Consider the following 16775-nt stretch of genomic DNA (forward strand, 5'->3'; position numbering starts at 1 on the left):
AGTCTTTCATAATCGATCTTTGCACAATCTTGCTGTTACTATGTACAATGTATTCCTGGTTCTGCTTGTTTCACTCTTCATGTAAATTCATGTAAATCTTCCCAAATCTTTCTAAAATTAGCTTGCCCATCATTTTTTTTTTATAGAACAATAATATTCCATTATGTTCATATGCCACAACTTATTCAGCCATTTCTGAATTGATGGGCACCTACTCATTTTCTAGGCCTGGTTGATTTCTATAGTAAATATTGGTTGATGTTTGAGCTAAAATGTGATTTTCAGGTTATGTTTTGTAAATTTTTGTAAAATGTCTTAGCTTGGAGAATAGGCAGATATAAAATGGCATCTTCCTTAGTTTTCTGAGAATATGATTGATCATCATACAGTATTGCTAATATTGCATACAGTGCTCTCTTGCTTCTGTTCCCTTCATTTTGTGATCAATTCATATATGTTTTCCAGCATTTTCTAAAAGCAACCTCCTCCTCATTTCATAGTGCAATAGTATTCCATCATAATCACAATCCCACTACTTTTTTAGACATTCCCTATTTGGAAAGCATATACTCAATTTCCAATTCTTTATCACCACAAAAAACTGCTGTAAATTTTTTTCTGCCCATAGGTTCTTTTCCTTTTAAAAAAATCTCTTTGGGGTAGGACCTAGCATTGTTATTTTTGGGCCAACCAGCATGCACAATTTTATAGCCTTTTTGTGCTTAATTCCAAATTGCTCTCCAGAAAAGTTGGATCCGTTTATAACTCTACCAACAGTGCATCAGTATTCCAATTTTTCTACACTCTTTCCAACACTTGTCATTTTTCTTTTCTATTATATTAATCAATGTATTAGCTGTGATGTAGTACCTCAATTGTTTTAATTTGCATTTTTTATAAATAGTGATTTAGAGCATTTTTCATATGATTTTAGATAGCTTTGATTTCTTAATCTGAAGATTGTCCATATGCTGTGACCATTTATCAATTGGAGTATGACTTGTATTCTTATAGAATTTGACCAAGTTCTCTATATATTTGAGAAATGAGACTTCTATTGGAGATACTTGCTATAAAGACTATTTTCCAGCTTTCTGTTTTCCTTCTAATCTTGGTTGCAAAAACCAATGTGCAAAAACTCTTTAATTTAATGTAATGAAATTATCCATTTTCCAATTCACAAGGTTCTCTCTTGTTTAGACATAAATTCTTCTCTTCTCCATAGATCTGATAGGTAAACTATTCTTTGCTCTCCTACTTTGCTTATGGTATAAACCCTTATGTCTAAATCATGTACCCATTTTGACCTTATCTTGGTACATTGTGTAAGATGTGGATCTATATTTAGTTTGTGTGCATGTACATATATGTTCATACTCTGTTTGTGTGTGTGTGTGTGTGTGTGTGTGTGTGTGTGTGTGTGTGTGTGTGTGTGAAGTCCAGGCTTCTAAGGAGTTTGTAAACTTTTGGACTTTTATTTCTTAATCTTGACCCCTGTTGACTCAGTTTGGAAGACTTTGTCTATTTCTTCGACTTCTACAATAGGTTGGAACATCAAGTAGTTATATATTCTTGGTATCTCTTCAGTACTACAAGACAAGATGGTAAAGTATTTCATGAAGTGTTGTTTCATGTTCCCATTGGGTGCACAATATCTTCTTTAAAGAAAACATAAAATTATCTTCCCATTGAACTACAAACATACTTAAACACTTTCTGATTTGATTTAAAGAGAATATATCAGTATGAATAGAATTCATTCTCTGTGATTATAGAGAAGACTAAAATTTAGAGCAACAAAAGTTAACTTAATATTTATGGAAAGTCTTAAAATTGTAAAAAGGGGAAAGAGTTTCTTTTTCTATTACTTTGGCTCTGTCACTGCAAAAGTCATAGAGAGATATAGAATTCTGTTTTGTGGGTTGCAATGGCCAAAGAAATATATAAGTTTCTAAGAACCCTAATTGACCTGAATACCAGGAGTGGGATTTTCAGAAATTTTGATGAACCTCCCCAAAATTTAATAATGATAACAATAATAATAAGAGAGAGAGAAGCAGAGTGACACACAAAGAGACACACAGAGAGAAAGAGAGAGGGAAAGAGACAGAGGGAGAAGAGGAGAGAGAAAAGAGAAAGAGAGGAGGGAAGAAAACAGAGAGGGAGAGAGGGAAAGAGAGAAATAGAAGAAAGGAGAGAGAAGATGAGGAAGGGAGAGAGAGGGACAGAGGAAGATAGAAAGATGGAGAAATGGTGGGAGAAAGGAAAGGAGAGAGAGGGAGAAATGAAGGGAGAAAAGGAAGGAGAGAGAGATGGCCTGTAATCTAAGGGAAGGGGTTGGGGGAAGGAGGAGAAAATCTGAAACATAAGGCTATGCAAGGGTCAATGTTGTCAAATTATCCATGAAGATGTTTTGAAAATAAAAAAGCTTTATAAAAATATTTTTTGGTGAGCATCAATCAATTATTTAATTTGGTTTTATTATTGTTGTTGTCTGGTTCTAAATCCCATAGTTTTAGGCTCTAAATCCTGGTTTTAGATTCTAAAATCTTATGATTAAATGGATAAAAACCCTCCAGATTGGACATTTTTGAGGATGTATACTATTTCTTCAATATTGAATCTGAATCTCCAGAGTGGTGAATAATCAGGACATAAGAGCTAGGCAAGTTAAGGTCCAGAACAAATGGGTAGAGAGGTGCTAAGGACAGATGCCCAAAGACCTATGCAAGTCCAGGTTCTTGGGACTTTTTAGTGGGGAATGTCTTCAAGGAAAGAATATTTCTTTCTTTTCTTTTTTTTTTCTTTTTTTTTTTAACAAAGCTTTTTGTTTTTGAAATATATGCAAAGATAGTTTTCAACATTCATCCTTGCAAAACCTTATATCCCAAATTTATTTTTCTCCCTCCCTTCCCCCACCTCTTCCCCTACAAGGCAAGTAATCCAAAATATGTTAAACATATGCAATTCTTCTATACATATTTCCACAATTATCATGCTCCACAAGAAAAAAAATCAGATCAAAAAGAAAAAAAATGAGAAAGAAAACAAACTGCAAGCAAACAACAAAAAGTGAGAATATTATATTGTGATCCACACACATGCTCCACAGCCCTCTCTGGGCACAGATGGCTCTCTCCAACACAACTTCATTAGAACTGACCTGAATCACCTCGCTGTTTAAAAGAGCCACATCCATCAGAATTGATCATCGTATAATCTTGTGGCTGTGTACAATGTTTTTTTGGGTCTGCTTACTTCACTTAGCATCAGTTCATGTAAATCTCTCCAGGACTTTCTGAAATCAAAGGAAGGAATATTTCATATTTGTCTTTGAATGCCCAGCCCTTGGCACAGAATAGACACTACATCTTTCAGTTTTGTGTCTCTTTATATTGTTTTGGTCATTGAATAGATGACTTCTCTGGTCTGTTCTGGATAATTTCATATAAACCTTCCTAAGGTTTCCTGTTTTCTTATTAATTCATCACATCTTACTATACAGTAATTAATACTCCGTTATATTTATGCTCCATAATTTTTCTAGTCACTCTCCAGGTAATTGGTGAGCACCTACTTTGCAAATTTTGATACTTGTGGCATTCTTAATTCAATGAGTTAAAAAATGCTCCAGTTAGTTTCTCAGGCTCTTTGATGCCTCTGAGAAACCAAATGAACAAATATTACTTTCCCTTCCCACTGTGCTAGGTAAAGTTCCTGTGAGTATCTCAGGTAGTGCTGGGATATAAATATACACAGGTTAATTTGTAGTGTGTGTGTATGTGTATGTACGTATGAAATCTTCAGTACCACGGATCTACATCTTAATTTATACTTATTGTTTTTAGTTGTCTATTTCAGATGGCAGTTAATAATTCTGGTGAAATGGGCATTCTCTAGATTAATTGAAGTAAAGAAACTTCATGTCTCCCTCTAGTGGAAGGATTGAGTCACTCAGGGAACTTCTGTTTTGTTGGTACAGGTGTTCCAGGATCTGGGGACCGAGGTGCTCTCCGGAGCCGCCAAAGGCTACAACATCTGTCTCTTTGCTTATGGTCAGACAGGCTCGGGAAAGACATACACAATGATTGGGACCCCGGTGAGTGTTCTTGGCCTTTATGTTAATCTTCTGAGGAAAGTGAATTATTAGTAAATGTCAACAAGGAGGGAAGCCATGAGGTTTCCTGTTCTTTCCCTCCTTAAGACTATTTCTGGGAGGTTGGTAGAGTAGAGGTCTGTATGGTCTCAATACAAAGTAATTGTTTTTTTTTTCTCCTTCTATCTAGGCCTCCTTGGGGTTAACACCACGAATATGTGAGGTATAGAAATCTCTTTTCAATCTGGATCCTTTGTCAAAGTAGACCTCATTGCATAATCCTCTATATTAAAATCACAAGGAAAACACCTAATTTTCTGGTTTGTACAGGGCCTCTTCTCAAAGAAAGATGACTATTCCAACTTGCCTCCGTCCCGCAGGATAAGAGTAAGGTAAGAACTGGTTAAGTTTTGAGGTCTAGAGCCTCCATTTCCACTTTATTTCAAAATGAAGGCATATTCAGCATTCCTCTCCTGTTTTCAGACACTCAAATGCTTAGGGTGACTCTTATACCCTTGCAAGTGAACAGGTCTCCTTTGCACTAATCCAGCCCACGTGGTAATCTTTGTTTTACCCTTCATATGGTTGAAAGACTCTTGGTCTTTCTCCCCAAGGCTGGCCTTCCTCCAGCAGTCAAAAACCTTATATTACAATGTGAAAATGTGAGGGAGAGCTGATGAGAAAGGGTGTGAATGTGGTTCAACTTTTGAATTGCTAATGCCATAGCACCAAATATCCTTGGCCAGCATAGCATCCCAATAATAAGAGCATATCTCACTGATATAATGCTTTAAAGTTACAGAATGATTTCCCCACAATGGAACTTCATATGGTAGGTATATTTATTTGCATACACACACATATGGATAAATAACAATATATATACATACTCTGTATATAAATATATATATATATATGTTTCAGAAAAAATAGATTTCTTTTTGTTGTATAAAACTATTTTCTTCATATTAGTAGCATTTTCTTTAGTAGATATCATTCTCACTGTAACTTTATGATTCCATTTGTTTGGTCATTTTCAGTCACATTCAACTCTTGGAGATCTTATTTGGGGTTTTCTTGACAAGATATTGGAGTGGTTTGCCATTTCCTTCTCCAGCTTATTTTATAGATGAGGAAACTGAGGCAAGCAGGGTTAAGTGATTTGGCCAGGATCACATAGCCAATAAGTGCCTGAGGCCAGATTTGAACTTGGGAAGATGAATCTTCCTGACTCCAGGCCCAGTGCTCTACACCTTACTAGTACTTATTAGTACTCCTGGTACTTCCTTATTTTTTCTTTCCTAACTTCAAAGAGAAAAACTCTCATATCTTTCATTGTCTTGGTTAATTTTATGACAGCCAAGACCTACAGCAAAGTCTTAAAACCACTGGTTTAAAGCTAGAAACGATATTAGAGATCTAGTCCAACTCCCTCATTTTATGGATGAGATTATAAATTACTTCTCAAGGCCATAAGTTAACTAAGTGGCAAAATCTGGGAATCAAATCCTTTGGCTGCAAACCCAGATCTTTTTCCATTGCTCCACCCTTAGTCCATAGCTTCCTTTATAGTTGTGAGTTATGATTTGCTAATGTAGTTTCTCTGTTTGTCTTTATCTCTTTGTCTCTGTTTATCTGCCTGTGTATTTGTGTGTGTGTGTGTGTGTGTCTGTCTGGCTGTCTGTCTGTCTTTGTCTCCGTCTCTCTGTTTCTCCCTTGCCCCACGTCCCACCTCCAGGAAGATCTTCTAGGAAAGAAGAAAGCTCTTTGTCCTCTCTCACATTCTTCTCTGAAGCCTTCTTTTTTCTCTTTCTAACCACTGCTACAGTCCAATGCTCTGCCACATTTGCCATTACTCTGCAAGTCTAGATTTGTAACTCTTAAGACGACTGGAGATAAAACACTCATTTTAAAATCTTGCTGTTTAATTTTTTTTTAATATTATATTTTGCTATTTTAATCAATAGCACCATCTCATGTCTGATCCCATGACAAATGTTCTCAAGCAATGGAAGAGGAATGGACTTGGAGTCAGGACACCTGCATCCTACTTCTGGCTTTGCTACTAATTGAATGGCTCTGTTCCTCCTGACCTTGTAAATGAGGAGCTGGAGTGCATGACCCCTAGGGTTGTTTCTAGCTCATTCTATAATTCCACCTGTCTTTTGGACTTTGTGGGCACAAGTACCACTTGATGGCTATGATACATAGTCCTTTTGAGTTTAAATTGCCTTCTGAGTGTTGAACTCCAATCTCTATGGAAGTAAAAATCCTGTAAAGTAACAACAACAACAGATGTCATAAGCTCTTTTTAAAAATTTTGTTTACATAGATAGAATCCTTTAGATAAAATCCTTTGACCTTTAGAACCATAGAATAATAGAGTTGGAAGATCCCTTTATATTGTCTAGTCCATAGGTTCTTAATCTTTTTTTTTTTTTTTTTTTTTTTTTTTTGGTGGCTAAGCACAGGAATATGTGCTTTTTCATTTTGCTAGTGGAGAGACTGAGGCTGGTGAATCATTTAAACTCAAAGTTCTTAATTGTAGTAGAATCCTCAAGAGCAAGGACTGTCATTTATGTTGTGTCTGGCACATAGTTGATGCTTAATAAATGCTTATTGACTGCAGTAGGACTAAAGTTAATAATGACTTCTTACCAATTCTGGTGAGCTACTAAGAGCTACAGGAAATGCTTGTGTTAAGATGAGGGTTGCTCAAGAAAGTGATATTCGCACACATGTATTGTACCTAGACTATATTGTAACACATGTAAAATGTATGGTATTGCCTGTCGTCGGGGGGAGGGAATAGAGGGAGGGGGGGTAAATTGGAAAAATGAATACAAGGGATAATATTATAAAATATATATATATATATATATATATAATTAAAAAAAAAAAAAAAAAAAAAAAAGATGAGGGTTGCTTAAAAAGAGATAAACTGGGGGCAGCTAGATGCTCAGTGGATGGAATACCGGCCCTGACTTCAGAAGGACCTGAGTTTAAATCTGGCCTCAGATACTTAATACTTTCTAGCTGTGTGACCCTGAGCAAGTCATTTAACCCCTATTATGCCTTCCCCCCCAAAAAAAGAGGTAAACTGGTCCAGGCCAGAAATGGAATTGGTCAAAGCTCCCATGAGCTAGGGAAACCTATTCTCCAAAAGACAAACAAATCACTTTCATGACCCCCTCTCCTCCTAACCCTGGCAGTCTGGTACAAACCTACAAACCCTTTCTCAAAATCATGTTTGTTTGTTTGTTTGTTTGTTTTTTAATCATAATGGAGGGAATGCTAAATTTTAGTTAAAGGCTGGTAAAAATAAAGATGCTAATTTTTCCCATCCAAATTTGTGGACCCCCTGAAATCTAAATAAGAGCCCTAAGTTAGGTTAGCTTCTTCATTTCATTGTTGAGAGAACTGAGGGCTCCCAAAGTTAAAGTTGCCCTTGATCATATAGCCAGGACTCAAATCCACATTTCCTAACTCTTAGTCTGTTGTTCTTTTCACATTTCAGGTTGAACCTATTTTACGGATAAGGAAAGGAGGAGCTAAAATGTTCAGAATCATATAGTCATATTCAGAGACAGAACTGGACCTCAATTTAAAACCTGCTGATCTTAACTCATCTTTTTTCCTGTTAGACCAAGAATTAACACTACTATTTTATCCTCTTTTTTCTCTAGTTTTCTTGAAATCTACAATGAGAAGGTACGGGATCTACTAAAGCAGTCTGATCAGAAAAAGCCCTACACCTTACGGGTCAGGGAACACCCCCAAACAGGTCCTTATGTACAAGGTAAGGCTATTAATATCAGCACCAGTTGGTAATAATTTCTTCCCCTATTTTCCCAAATAGTTTATGTAGTATTAAAGTATTTTTTCTTTAAATGTTTGATAGAATCCAATTGTTTATTGTTTATTATTTGTTTATTATGCACATCTCCACATCTGTAGTTAGGACCTGGGATAGAAAGACCTGGGAAGGGGAAGGCTGAGAACTCACATCCCGAATAAATTCCATAAACCCTGAGATCTGAGACCAAAATGAAAGCTGGGCAATAGTCTGACATTTGATGTTATATGACTCCTCTGTCCATTACTCACTGTCAGTTTCAATAGTTGGGGAGTGGATGAAGTATATTTGCAGGGATATTTGTATAATGCCTTGCAGACTGTCAGCTGCTATTGTCCTGTTATTCACCCAGGAGGGTTGGTTCCCTTATTTTCCTCACTTTGGGGAGGAAAGTGAACACCCTTAGGCCTCTAGAGAGAAGCCATTGATGAGCTGGGTATTTGAGACCTTTCAACACAGAAACATATGGGCTTATGCCTCTGGGGATAGAACTGGTGCCTCTTCAGCTTTGTCTGTTGGTGAACTGATGCTGATGACTGGAGTATGATTCCATCCAGCTATATTCGTGGTAATTAGATGAATATCTTTGGTGCAGGATCTAAACTTTTCTTTTTGATATATAATGTTTATTTGTAACATGCAAAGTACAACATGAATGTTATTGTGGCCAAATGCTAGACTTTTCATGTGAGGTCAGTACCTGTTCACCTGACCAAATCATGATATTTTTTGATCCCATTAAATTAACCATGAATTCACTCTGTCATTAGCTCAGTGATTGAACAACAAAGGTCAGTGATAGAAGCTTAGACTGTAAGTTTTTTTTTATAGTACTCTTAGACAGTAATTCCCCCCCTATTTTTTCATTTCCATATACTAGATTGAAATAAGTGGAAATTTGGGAATGTAATCATTGCTACTGAACATTAGTTTGGGTTTCCTATATAAAACTATGTGAGAATACACGGATTTCTTTTTTTTCAACTCTCCATAAATATCTCTGATACAAGCTGCTTCCCTTTTTTGCATATCACATAGATTGATTCCAATGTATTATAAGCAATTCTGCACTCTTTTTGGAACAAATTTTGGCTCTCTGCTGGAAAAGTATTTTTAAAAAGAAAATAGCAATCAGCTCATCAAAAAAACATTAACTCTAGGAACTTAAGGGGGATTCAAAGAATGAATGAATAAATGAATGAATGAAAAATTATTTATTAAACACTGTGTGTCAAGCTTGTGCTAAATATTGGGGTTGCAAATATAATTAGTCAACAATCAACAAGTGCTTATAAGTACTTACTATGTGCCACTGACTTGTGCTAAGCCCTAGGAATACAAAGAAAACATCCCTGCCTTCAAAGAGCTTATGGGCTAATAAAGGGGAAACAACATAGATGAATCAGTAGTACATATAAGATAAATATGAAAGTAGAGATGATACCTACCCTAAGTGAGGTTCTATTCTATTGGAAGAGAGAACTCATATAGGGAAATGATGGCCAGAGAAGGTTTCTTTGTACAGGGATAGTGAGTGGGATCTTAATAGAGTAGAATGAGTAGATATGAAAAAGAAGAATAGTCCTTGCCCTCACACAGTTACAGTTCAGTTGCAGAAGTAAGAAATATTCACATGAAAGGATAAGATAACCATACATTTTAGTAAATGTCAGATGGGTAGCCTAGACAATAAGTGATCTATGAAATCAGGAGTGGCGGAACCATTTTGGATTGGGATGATAGAGGGTTTCATGGGTTCAATGAATAAAGCTTTGAACTTGACTAAATTCAGATAGGAAGAAATCTTGGCAGGTGGCAGTAGAGGGAGTGGGGAGGAATGATGTAAACAAAGGAATATGGTGGTAGGGGTGGAGTTAGGAATTCACCAAGTAAAATAAGATTCATCCAGCTAAGTAAGAACCCTTCAGTATTCTGTTGTTGTTTTTTGTAATGTTGTCCCTTGGTGGCTTTTATTTTTGTAAACTATGTTTTGAATCTCTAGAGCCATGTTTGCTATTTGAAATCAATTGAGTTTAGTTCAGTAAGCATTAAGTACCTATCTTAGGAGATAGAAAAACAAGAATAAAATAATATTTTAACTTTCAGAAATTTTTGTGGTATAAGTTGGGGAGATGACAAATCTCACATTTGTGTGAAATAATTAAATGACAATATAATAGAATGTACAAAAATTAATGGGATAGATTTCTCTTATTTCATTTGACCATTTAGGAAGCCTCTCTATGTTTTGTTGAGGGAGGGATTTCACAAATTTTATTTTAGTATTGTTGAATACTTTGTTCTGTTTTCAAAAAAGAAAGAAATGGAAGCTTAAAAAGAGAGACCCACATTACTTGATGTTCTAGATTATGATTTCATGTAACAACATTTGATATTGATGGGCAACTGTGGCAAGTGACCTGAAAGTAGACATTAGGCTGACACAGGTATGGTACAGTGGAAAGAATCATGAATTTGAAGTCACAAGACCTGTGTTTAAATCCTAGCTATCTATCCCAAAGAGATCATAAAAAAGGGAAAGAGACCCTCATGTGCAAAAATGTTCGAAGCTGCTGATCAACTGTGATGGATTTGGTTCTTTTCAACAATGAGGTAATGCAAGGCAATTCCAATAGTCTTGTGATGGAAAGAGCTATCCGACTCTAAAGAGAGAACTATGGAAACTGAATATGGATCACAGCATAGTATTTTCACCTTTTTTTGTTGTTCTTGTAGATATTTACATGCTTTTTCCATTTTGAGCTGATTTTTCTTGGGCAGCATGACAAATATAGAAATATGTTTAGAAGAATTGCATATGTTAATCTATATAGGATTGCTTGCTGTCTAGAGGAGAAGGGAAGGGAGAAGAAAGCGAGAAAAAGTTGGAATACAAAGTTTTCCAAAGGTGAATGTTGAAAACTATTTTTGCATGTACTTAGAAAACTAAAAAAGCTATTGTTAAAAAAAATCCTAGCTCTTTATGTGAATGACCTTGGGTACTTAATCTCAGTGAGCTTCAGATTCCTGTTTGTAAAATGAGAGCAAATGAGTTATTCCAGCTTTAAATCTATGATTTTATTATTTAAATTAGTTAATAGTTTAGTCTCTGGGTTGGTAACTCTATTTTTAAGATAGGAACTCAGAAAGATATGTCATACCAGCTGAGACCTTGAGGGAGAGACAGGTATAAGCCTGAAGGCTTCTCTATGTTTGCAGCCATTCTCAAACCTGACATTTATCTCCCATAGTGACCTAAGTAAAAATCCTGATTCTGAATGAGTTAGAGAAGTCCTGATTCATCTCTGGAGTTTGTCTGGTTTGCTCCTGGTTTTGATTTTTTTTTTTTTATTGGTTTGAGAGGAGGACCCAAAGTAGGGCTGCCAAATGGTAATTAAGGGCTGTTGGACAATCTCAGAAAGGAATTATAAATCTCTAGGAAGCAGGGAGCATGGCAGGGACTTTTCCCCTTATCTTTCCCTCCTACCAAGCGTCAATATAAGCAGCACTGGTTGGGATGTTCAGGGAGGAGTGGTCCCTCTGGTGTGAGCCCTTTTTAGGGTTGGTGTCCACTTGCCATCCAACTTCTAAAAAGTTGGGCTTCTAAAACCTGTAGCATGTGCAATGACCATACCCCAGTAAAATTGTCTTGGCAGAGAGGCTTGATCAGGTTAAGGGTAACAGGCCTCAAACTTGTTGATGAATTAGGAGGATGTCTGCCCAGAGCCTGTGAAGACTTCTCCCAATAGAATGAGTGGATGAGAACAATTTATTCCAGTGATCATGAAGGCAGCTGAAACAGGTACTGTGGAGCACTTAGAGCTTGATTAGCCTTAGAGCAAGATCACCCACTCCATCCTGGGCCATTATCAGTTATCCCGACTTTGTTCTTATCATTGGACTTTGATGACTCTGGGAGAGTGAGCGAGCCTGAGTAGTTCTGCCTCATTTAAATCTAAATCACTCACAAATCAAGAAGAACTTATCCCATGATGTCACTGTTCCTCTTCAAAATGGAGAAACAATAAGTATCATTTCTCTGTATGTTTTCAGCATACATTCCCATTTCTGTGGTGCCAGGGTATCTATGATCTTTCCCTTCCCTTTATCCATTAAGGTCATTGTGAGTTTGCTCATTATTTGGTTAAAAATAAAGATAAAAATGGACCAATTTTGCATAAACTTTATCACACTGTATAAGTTTAGTATGCTTACATTTAAAAAAATTTTTTTATTAATTTTATAATTATTTTTTTGACAGTACATGCATAGGTAATTTTTTACATTATCCCTTGTACTCCCTTCTGTTACGAATTTTTCCCCTCCTTCCCTCCACCCCCTCCCCTATAGATGGCAGGCATCCCCATACATATTAAATATGTTATAGTATATCCTAGGTACAATATATATGTGCAGAACCGAATTTTGTTGTTGCTGTTGTTGCAAAGGAAGAATTAGATTCAAAAGGTAAAAATAACCTGGGGATAAAAACAAAAAATGCTAACAGTTTACACTCATTTCCCAGTGTTCCTATTTTGGGTGTAGCTGATTCTGTCCATCATTGATCATTTGGAATTGGATTAGCTCTTCTCTATGTTGAAAATATCCACTTCCATCAGAATACATCCTCATACAGTATCATTGTTGAAATGTGTAATGATCTCCTAGTTCTGCTCATTTCACTCAGCATCAATTGATGTCTCTCCAAGCCTCTCTGTATTCATCCTGTTGGTCATTTCTTACAGAACAATAATATTCCATAACCTTCATATACCATAATTTACCCAACCATTCTCCAATTAATGGGCATCCATTCATTTTCCAGTTTCTAGCCACTACAAAAAGGGCTGCCACAAACATTTTGGCACATACAGGTCCCTTTCCCCTCTTTAGTATTTCCTTGGGATATAAGCCCAGTAGTAGCACTGCTGGGTCAAAGGGTATGCACAGTTTGATAACTTTCTGGGCATAATTCCTGATTGCTCTCCAGAATGGTTGGATTCTTTCACAACTCCACCAACAATGCATCAGGGTTCCAGTTTTCCCACATCCCCTCCAACATTCATCATTATCTTTTCCTGTCATCTTAGCCAATCTGACAGGTGTGTAGTGGTATCTCAGAGTTGTCTTAATTTGCATTTTTCTGATCAATAGTGATTTGGAACACTCTTTCATGTGAGTGGAAATAGTTTCAATTTCATCATCTGAAAATTGTTCATATTCTTTGACCATTTATCAATTGGAGAATGGCTTGATTTCTTATAAATTAGAGTCAATTCTCTGTATATTTTGGAGATGAGGCCTTTATCAGAACCTTTAACTGTAAAAATGTTTTCCCAATTTTTTACTTCCCTTCTAATCTTGTTTGCATTAGTTTTGTTTGTACAAAAGCTTTTTAATTTGATGTAATCAAAATTTTCTATTTTGTGATCAATAATGATCTCTAGTTCTCCTTTGGTCACAAATTCCTTCCTCCTCCACAAGTCTAAGAGGTAAACCATCCCATGTTCCTCTAATTTATTTATGATCTCATCTCGTTCTTTATGCCTAAATCATGGACCCAATTTTGATCTTATCTTAGTATGTGGTGTTAAGTGTGGATCCATGCCTAGTTTGTGCCATACTAATTTCCAGTTTTCCCAGCAGTTTTTGTCAAATAATGAATTCTTATCCCAAAAGTTGGGATCTTTGGGTTTGTCAAACACTAGATTGCTATTTTTATTCACTATCTTGCCCTGTGAACCTAACCTATGCCACTGATCAACTAGTCTATTTCTTAGCCAATACCAAATGGTTTTGGTGACTGTTGCTTTATAATATAGTTCTAGATCAGGTACAGCTAGGCCACCTTCATTTGATTTTTTTTTTTAATTACTTCCCTTGAAATTCTCGACCTTTTGTTCTTCCATATGAATTTTGTTGTTATTTTTTCTAGGTCATTAAAATAGTTTCTTGGAAGTCTGATTGGTATAGCACTAAATAAATAGATTAATTTAGGGAGTATTGTCATCTTGATTATATCCACTTGGCCTATCCAAGAGCACTCAATGTCTTTCCAATTAATTAAATCTGACTTTATTTTTGTGGCAAATGTTTTGTAATTTTGCTCATATAATTCCTGACTTTCTTTTGGTAGATATATTCCCAAACATTTTATACTATCGACTGTTATTTTGAATGGAATTTCTCTTTGTATCTCTTGCTGTTGGATTGTGTTGGTAATGCATAAAAATGCTGAGGATTTATGTGGATTTATTTTGTATCCTGCAACTTTGCTAAAGTTCTAATCACTACTGATCAGAGAAATGCAAATTAAGACCACTCTGAGATACCACTACACACCTGTCAGATTGGCTAAGATGACAGGAACAAATAATGACAAATGTTGGAGGGGATGTGGGGAAATTGGGACACTAATACATTGCTGGTGGAGTTGTGAAAGAATCCAGCCATTCTGGAGAGCAATCTGGAATTATGCCCAAAAAGTTATCAAACTGTGCATACCCTTTGACCCAGCAGCGCTACTACTGGGATTATATCCCAAAGAAATACTAAAGAGCGAAAAGAGACATATATATGCCAAAATGTTTGTGGCAGCTCTTTTTGTTGTAGCTAGAAACTGGAAGATGAATGGGTGTCCATCAGTTGGAGAATGGTTGGGTAAATTGTGGTATATGAAGGTTATGGAATATTATTGCTCGGTAAGAAATGACCAGCAGGAGGAATATAGAGAGGCCTGGAGAGACTTAAATCAACTGATGCTGAGTGAAATGAGCAGAACCAGAAGATCACTGTACACTTCAACAACAATACTGTATGAGGATGTATTCTGATGGAAGTGGAAATCTTCAACATAAAGAAGATCCAACTCACTTCCAGTTGATCAATGATGGACAGAGGTAGCTACACCCAGAGAAGAAACACTGGGAGGGGAATGAAAATTGTTAGCACTAATATCTGTCTGCCCAGGTTGCATGTACCTTCGGATTCTAATGTTTATTGTGCAACAAGAAAATGATATTCGCACACATGTATTGTACCTAGACTATATTGTAACACATGTAAAATGTATGGTATTGCCTGTCATCGGGGGGAGGGAATAGAGGGAGGGGGGGTAATTTGGAAAAATGAATACAAGGGATAATATTATAAAATATATATATATATATATATAATAAAAAAAAATAAAAAAAAAATTTAAAAAAAAAAAAAAAAGATAAATTGAATGATCCACTGGAGTTCCTACAACCAAAAAAAGACCCCTCCAAAAGCATCTAGATTTCAAATTTCAAGACCTTTTAATTAAAATGATTTTTTTTTTATCATATCAACTTCAGCAAACATTTTAACTTTGGTTCATGTTAAGATTTGGGAATTTCCTAAGAAAATACTTCTCAATATTTACATTGTTGTAATTATTGTATAGATTATTTTCCTTTTTCTGAGATAGGATTTTTTAAAGCAAAGTTTGCTTTAAAGTTTTTAATAAGTTTGGGTTAAATTTTAGTTTTATCAGCCTGATGAATAAACATAGTATCCTTTATGTTAGACCAATCATTAAATATTCTTTGAAAAAATAAATAAAATCCTCTAAATGTACTAACTAATGAAATGTCCTCTACATGCCCATGGAAGAAATTAAGACCTAGAGAGAGGTTGAATGACTTACCAGGGTTCCTGTAGAGCAGGCAGAATCCTATGATTCCAAGTCCTAAACCTTTTCTGGGCATCCTCTGAAGTATGGCTTCTCTAGTGGTACCTGAGTACTTATGCTTGCAGTATCCCCTCTGTCTATCTAAGTCATATACATCATTTAAAGACCAGCTTGAGGCTTATCTCCTTAGAGGGGAACAACCACTCCAGGCCACATTCATCTCTCACTCTCTCCTTTGATTGCTTATTTCTTTTTCTTTTTTTAAAATCAATAGTATTTTATTTTTCCAAATATATGTAAAGATAGTTGTCAACATTCATTTTTGTAAGACTTTGTGTTTCAGATTTTTCTCCCTCCCTTGCTTACCTCCCTCCTCCCCAGCAAGCAATATGACATACGTTAAACATATACAATCTTTTAAAAATCTTTTTAAAAATTTATTTTAATAGTATTTTTAAATACATATAAAATAGTTTTCATTTTGTAAAACTTCGTGTTCCAAATTTTTCTCCTTCCTTCCCTCACCTTCTCCTTCCCCCAAACAGCAAGTAATCTGATATAGATTAAATATGTACAATTCTTCTAAACATTTTTCCATATGTGTCATGTAGTGCAAGAAAAATCAGACCAAAAGAGAAAAAAAAACCATGAAAAAGAAACAAACAAAAATAGGTGAAATTACTGTGCTTTGATCCACATTTGGGCTCCATAGTTCTCTTTCTGGATGTGATTAGCATTTTCCATCTCAATAGTCTATTGGAATTGAAGGACAGTTTATTGTGAATATATCCATTTTACTTGGAAAGGTAGATTAAGGTCAAGTTTTAAAGGATTTTAAATGCCCTTATGGGGAGTTTATGTTTAATCTTTCATTCTAGGCCCAGTACTCCTCCCACTACACCACCTTGGTTCCTGTTGATTATAATACTTATTGCCTTTACCACTCTCATTTGATACTTTATGATATACTTAATATCCAGATATTGTTACCTGTGCAGTGATTTATGTGATTTCTTGACACTGTTCTTAAAGAACAGGGGCTTTATTTTACTTCTTTGTAACCCACTTAGCACAGTGTTAGTAGATACATTGTAAGCACTTATAAATATTTGTCAAACAAATGAATAAAGGAATGATTCAGTGTCAGCCCAGTGCATCTTGTCTGCCAA

The 16775-nt window shown here is 35.7% G+C and overlaps 1 protein-coding gene across 4 annotated transcripts in view; it reads left to right on the top strand.

The window, feature by feature from the left end:
• Window positions 1–16775, top strand: part of STARD9 (StAR related lipid transfer domain containing 9) — a 161588-nt gene that overhangs the window by 83534 nt on the left and 61279 nt on the right. For all 4 annotated transcript variants that reach the window (XR_012486406.1, XM_074289392.1, XM_074289394.1 and 1 more), the window contains exons 4-7: window positions 3983–4099; window positions 4287–4319; window positions 4427–4488; window positions 7783–7895. Coding sequence is in view for 3 of the 4 variants with exons in the window: in XM_074289392.1 (XP_074145493.1) it covers window positions 3983–4099; window positions 4287–4319; window positions 4427–4488; window positions 7783–7895 (325 nt within the window). In the remaining variant the exon portion in view is untranslated. The remainder of the gene's footprint in view (window positions 1–3982; window positions 4100–4286; window positions 4320–4426; window positions 4489–7782; window positions 7896–16775) is intronic.

This window comes from Sminthopsis crassicaudata, chromosome 2, assembly GCF_048593235.1.
Source record: "Sminthopsis crassicaudata isolate SCR6 chromosome 2, ASM4859323v1, whole genome shotgun sequence".
Lineage (NCBI taxonomy): Eukaryota > Metazoa > Chordata > Mammalia > Dasyuromorphia > Dasyuridae > Sminthopsis > Sminthopsis crassicaudata.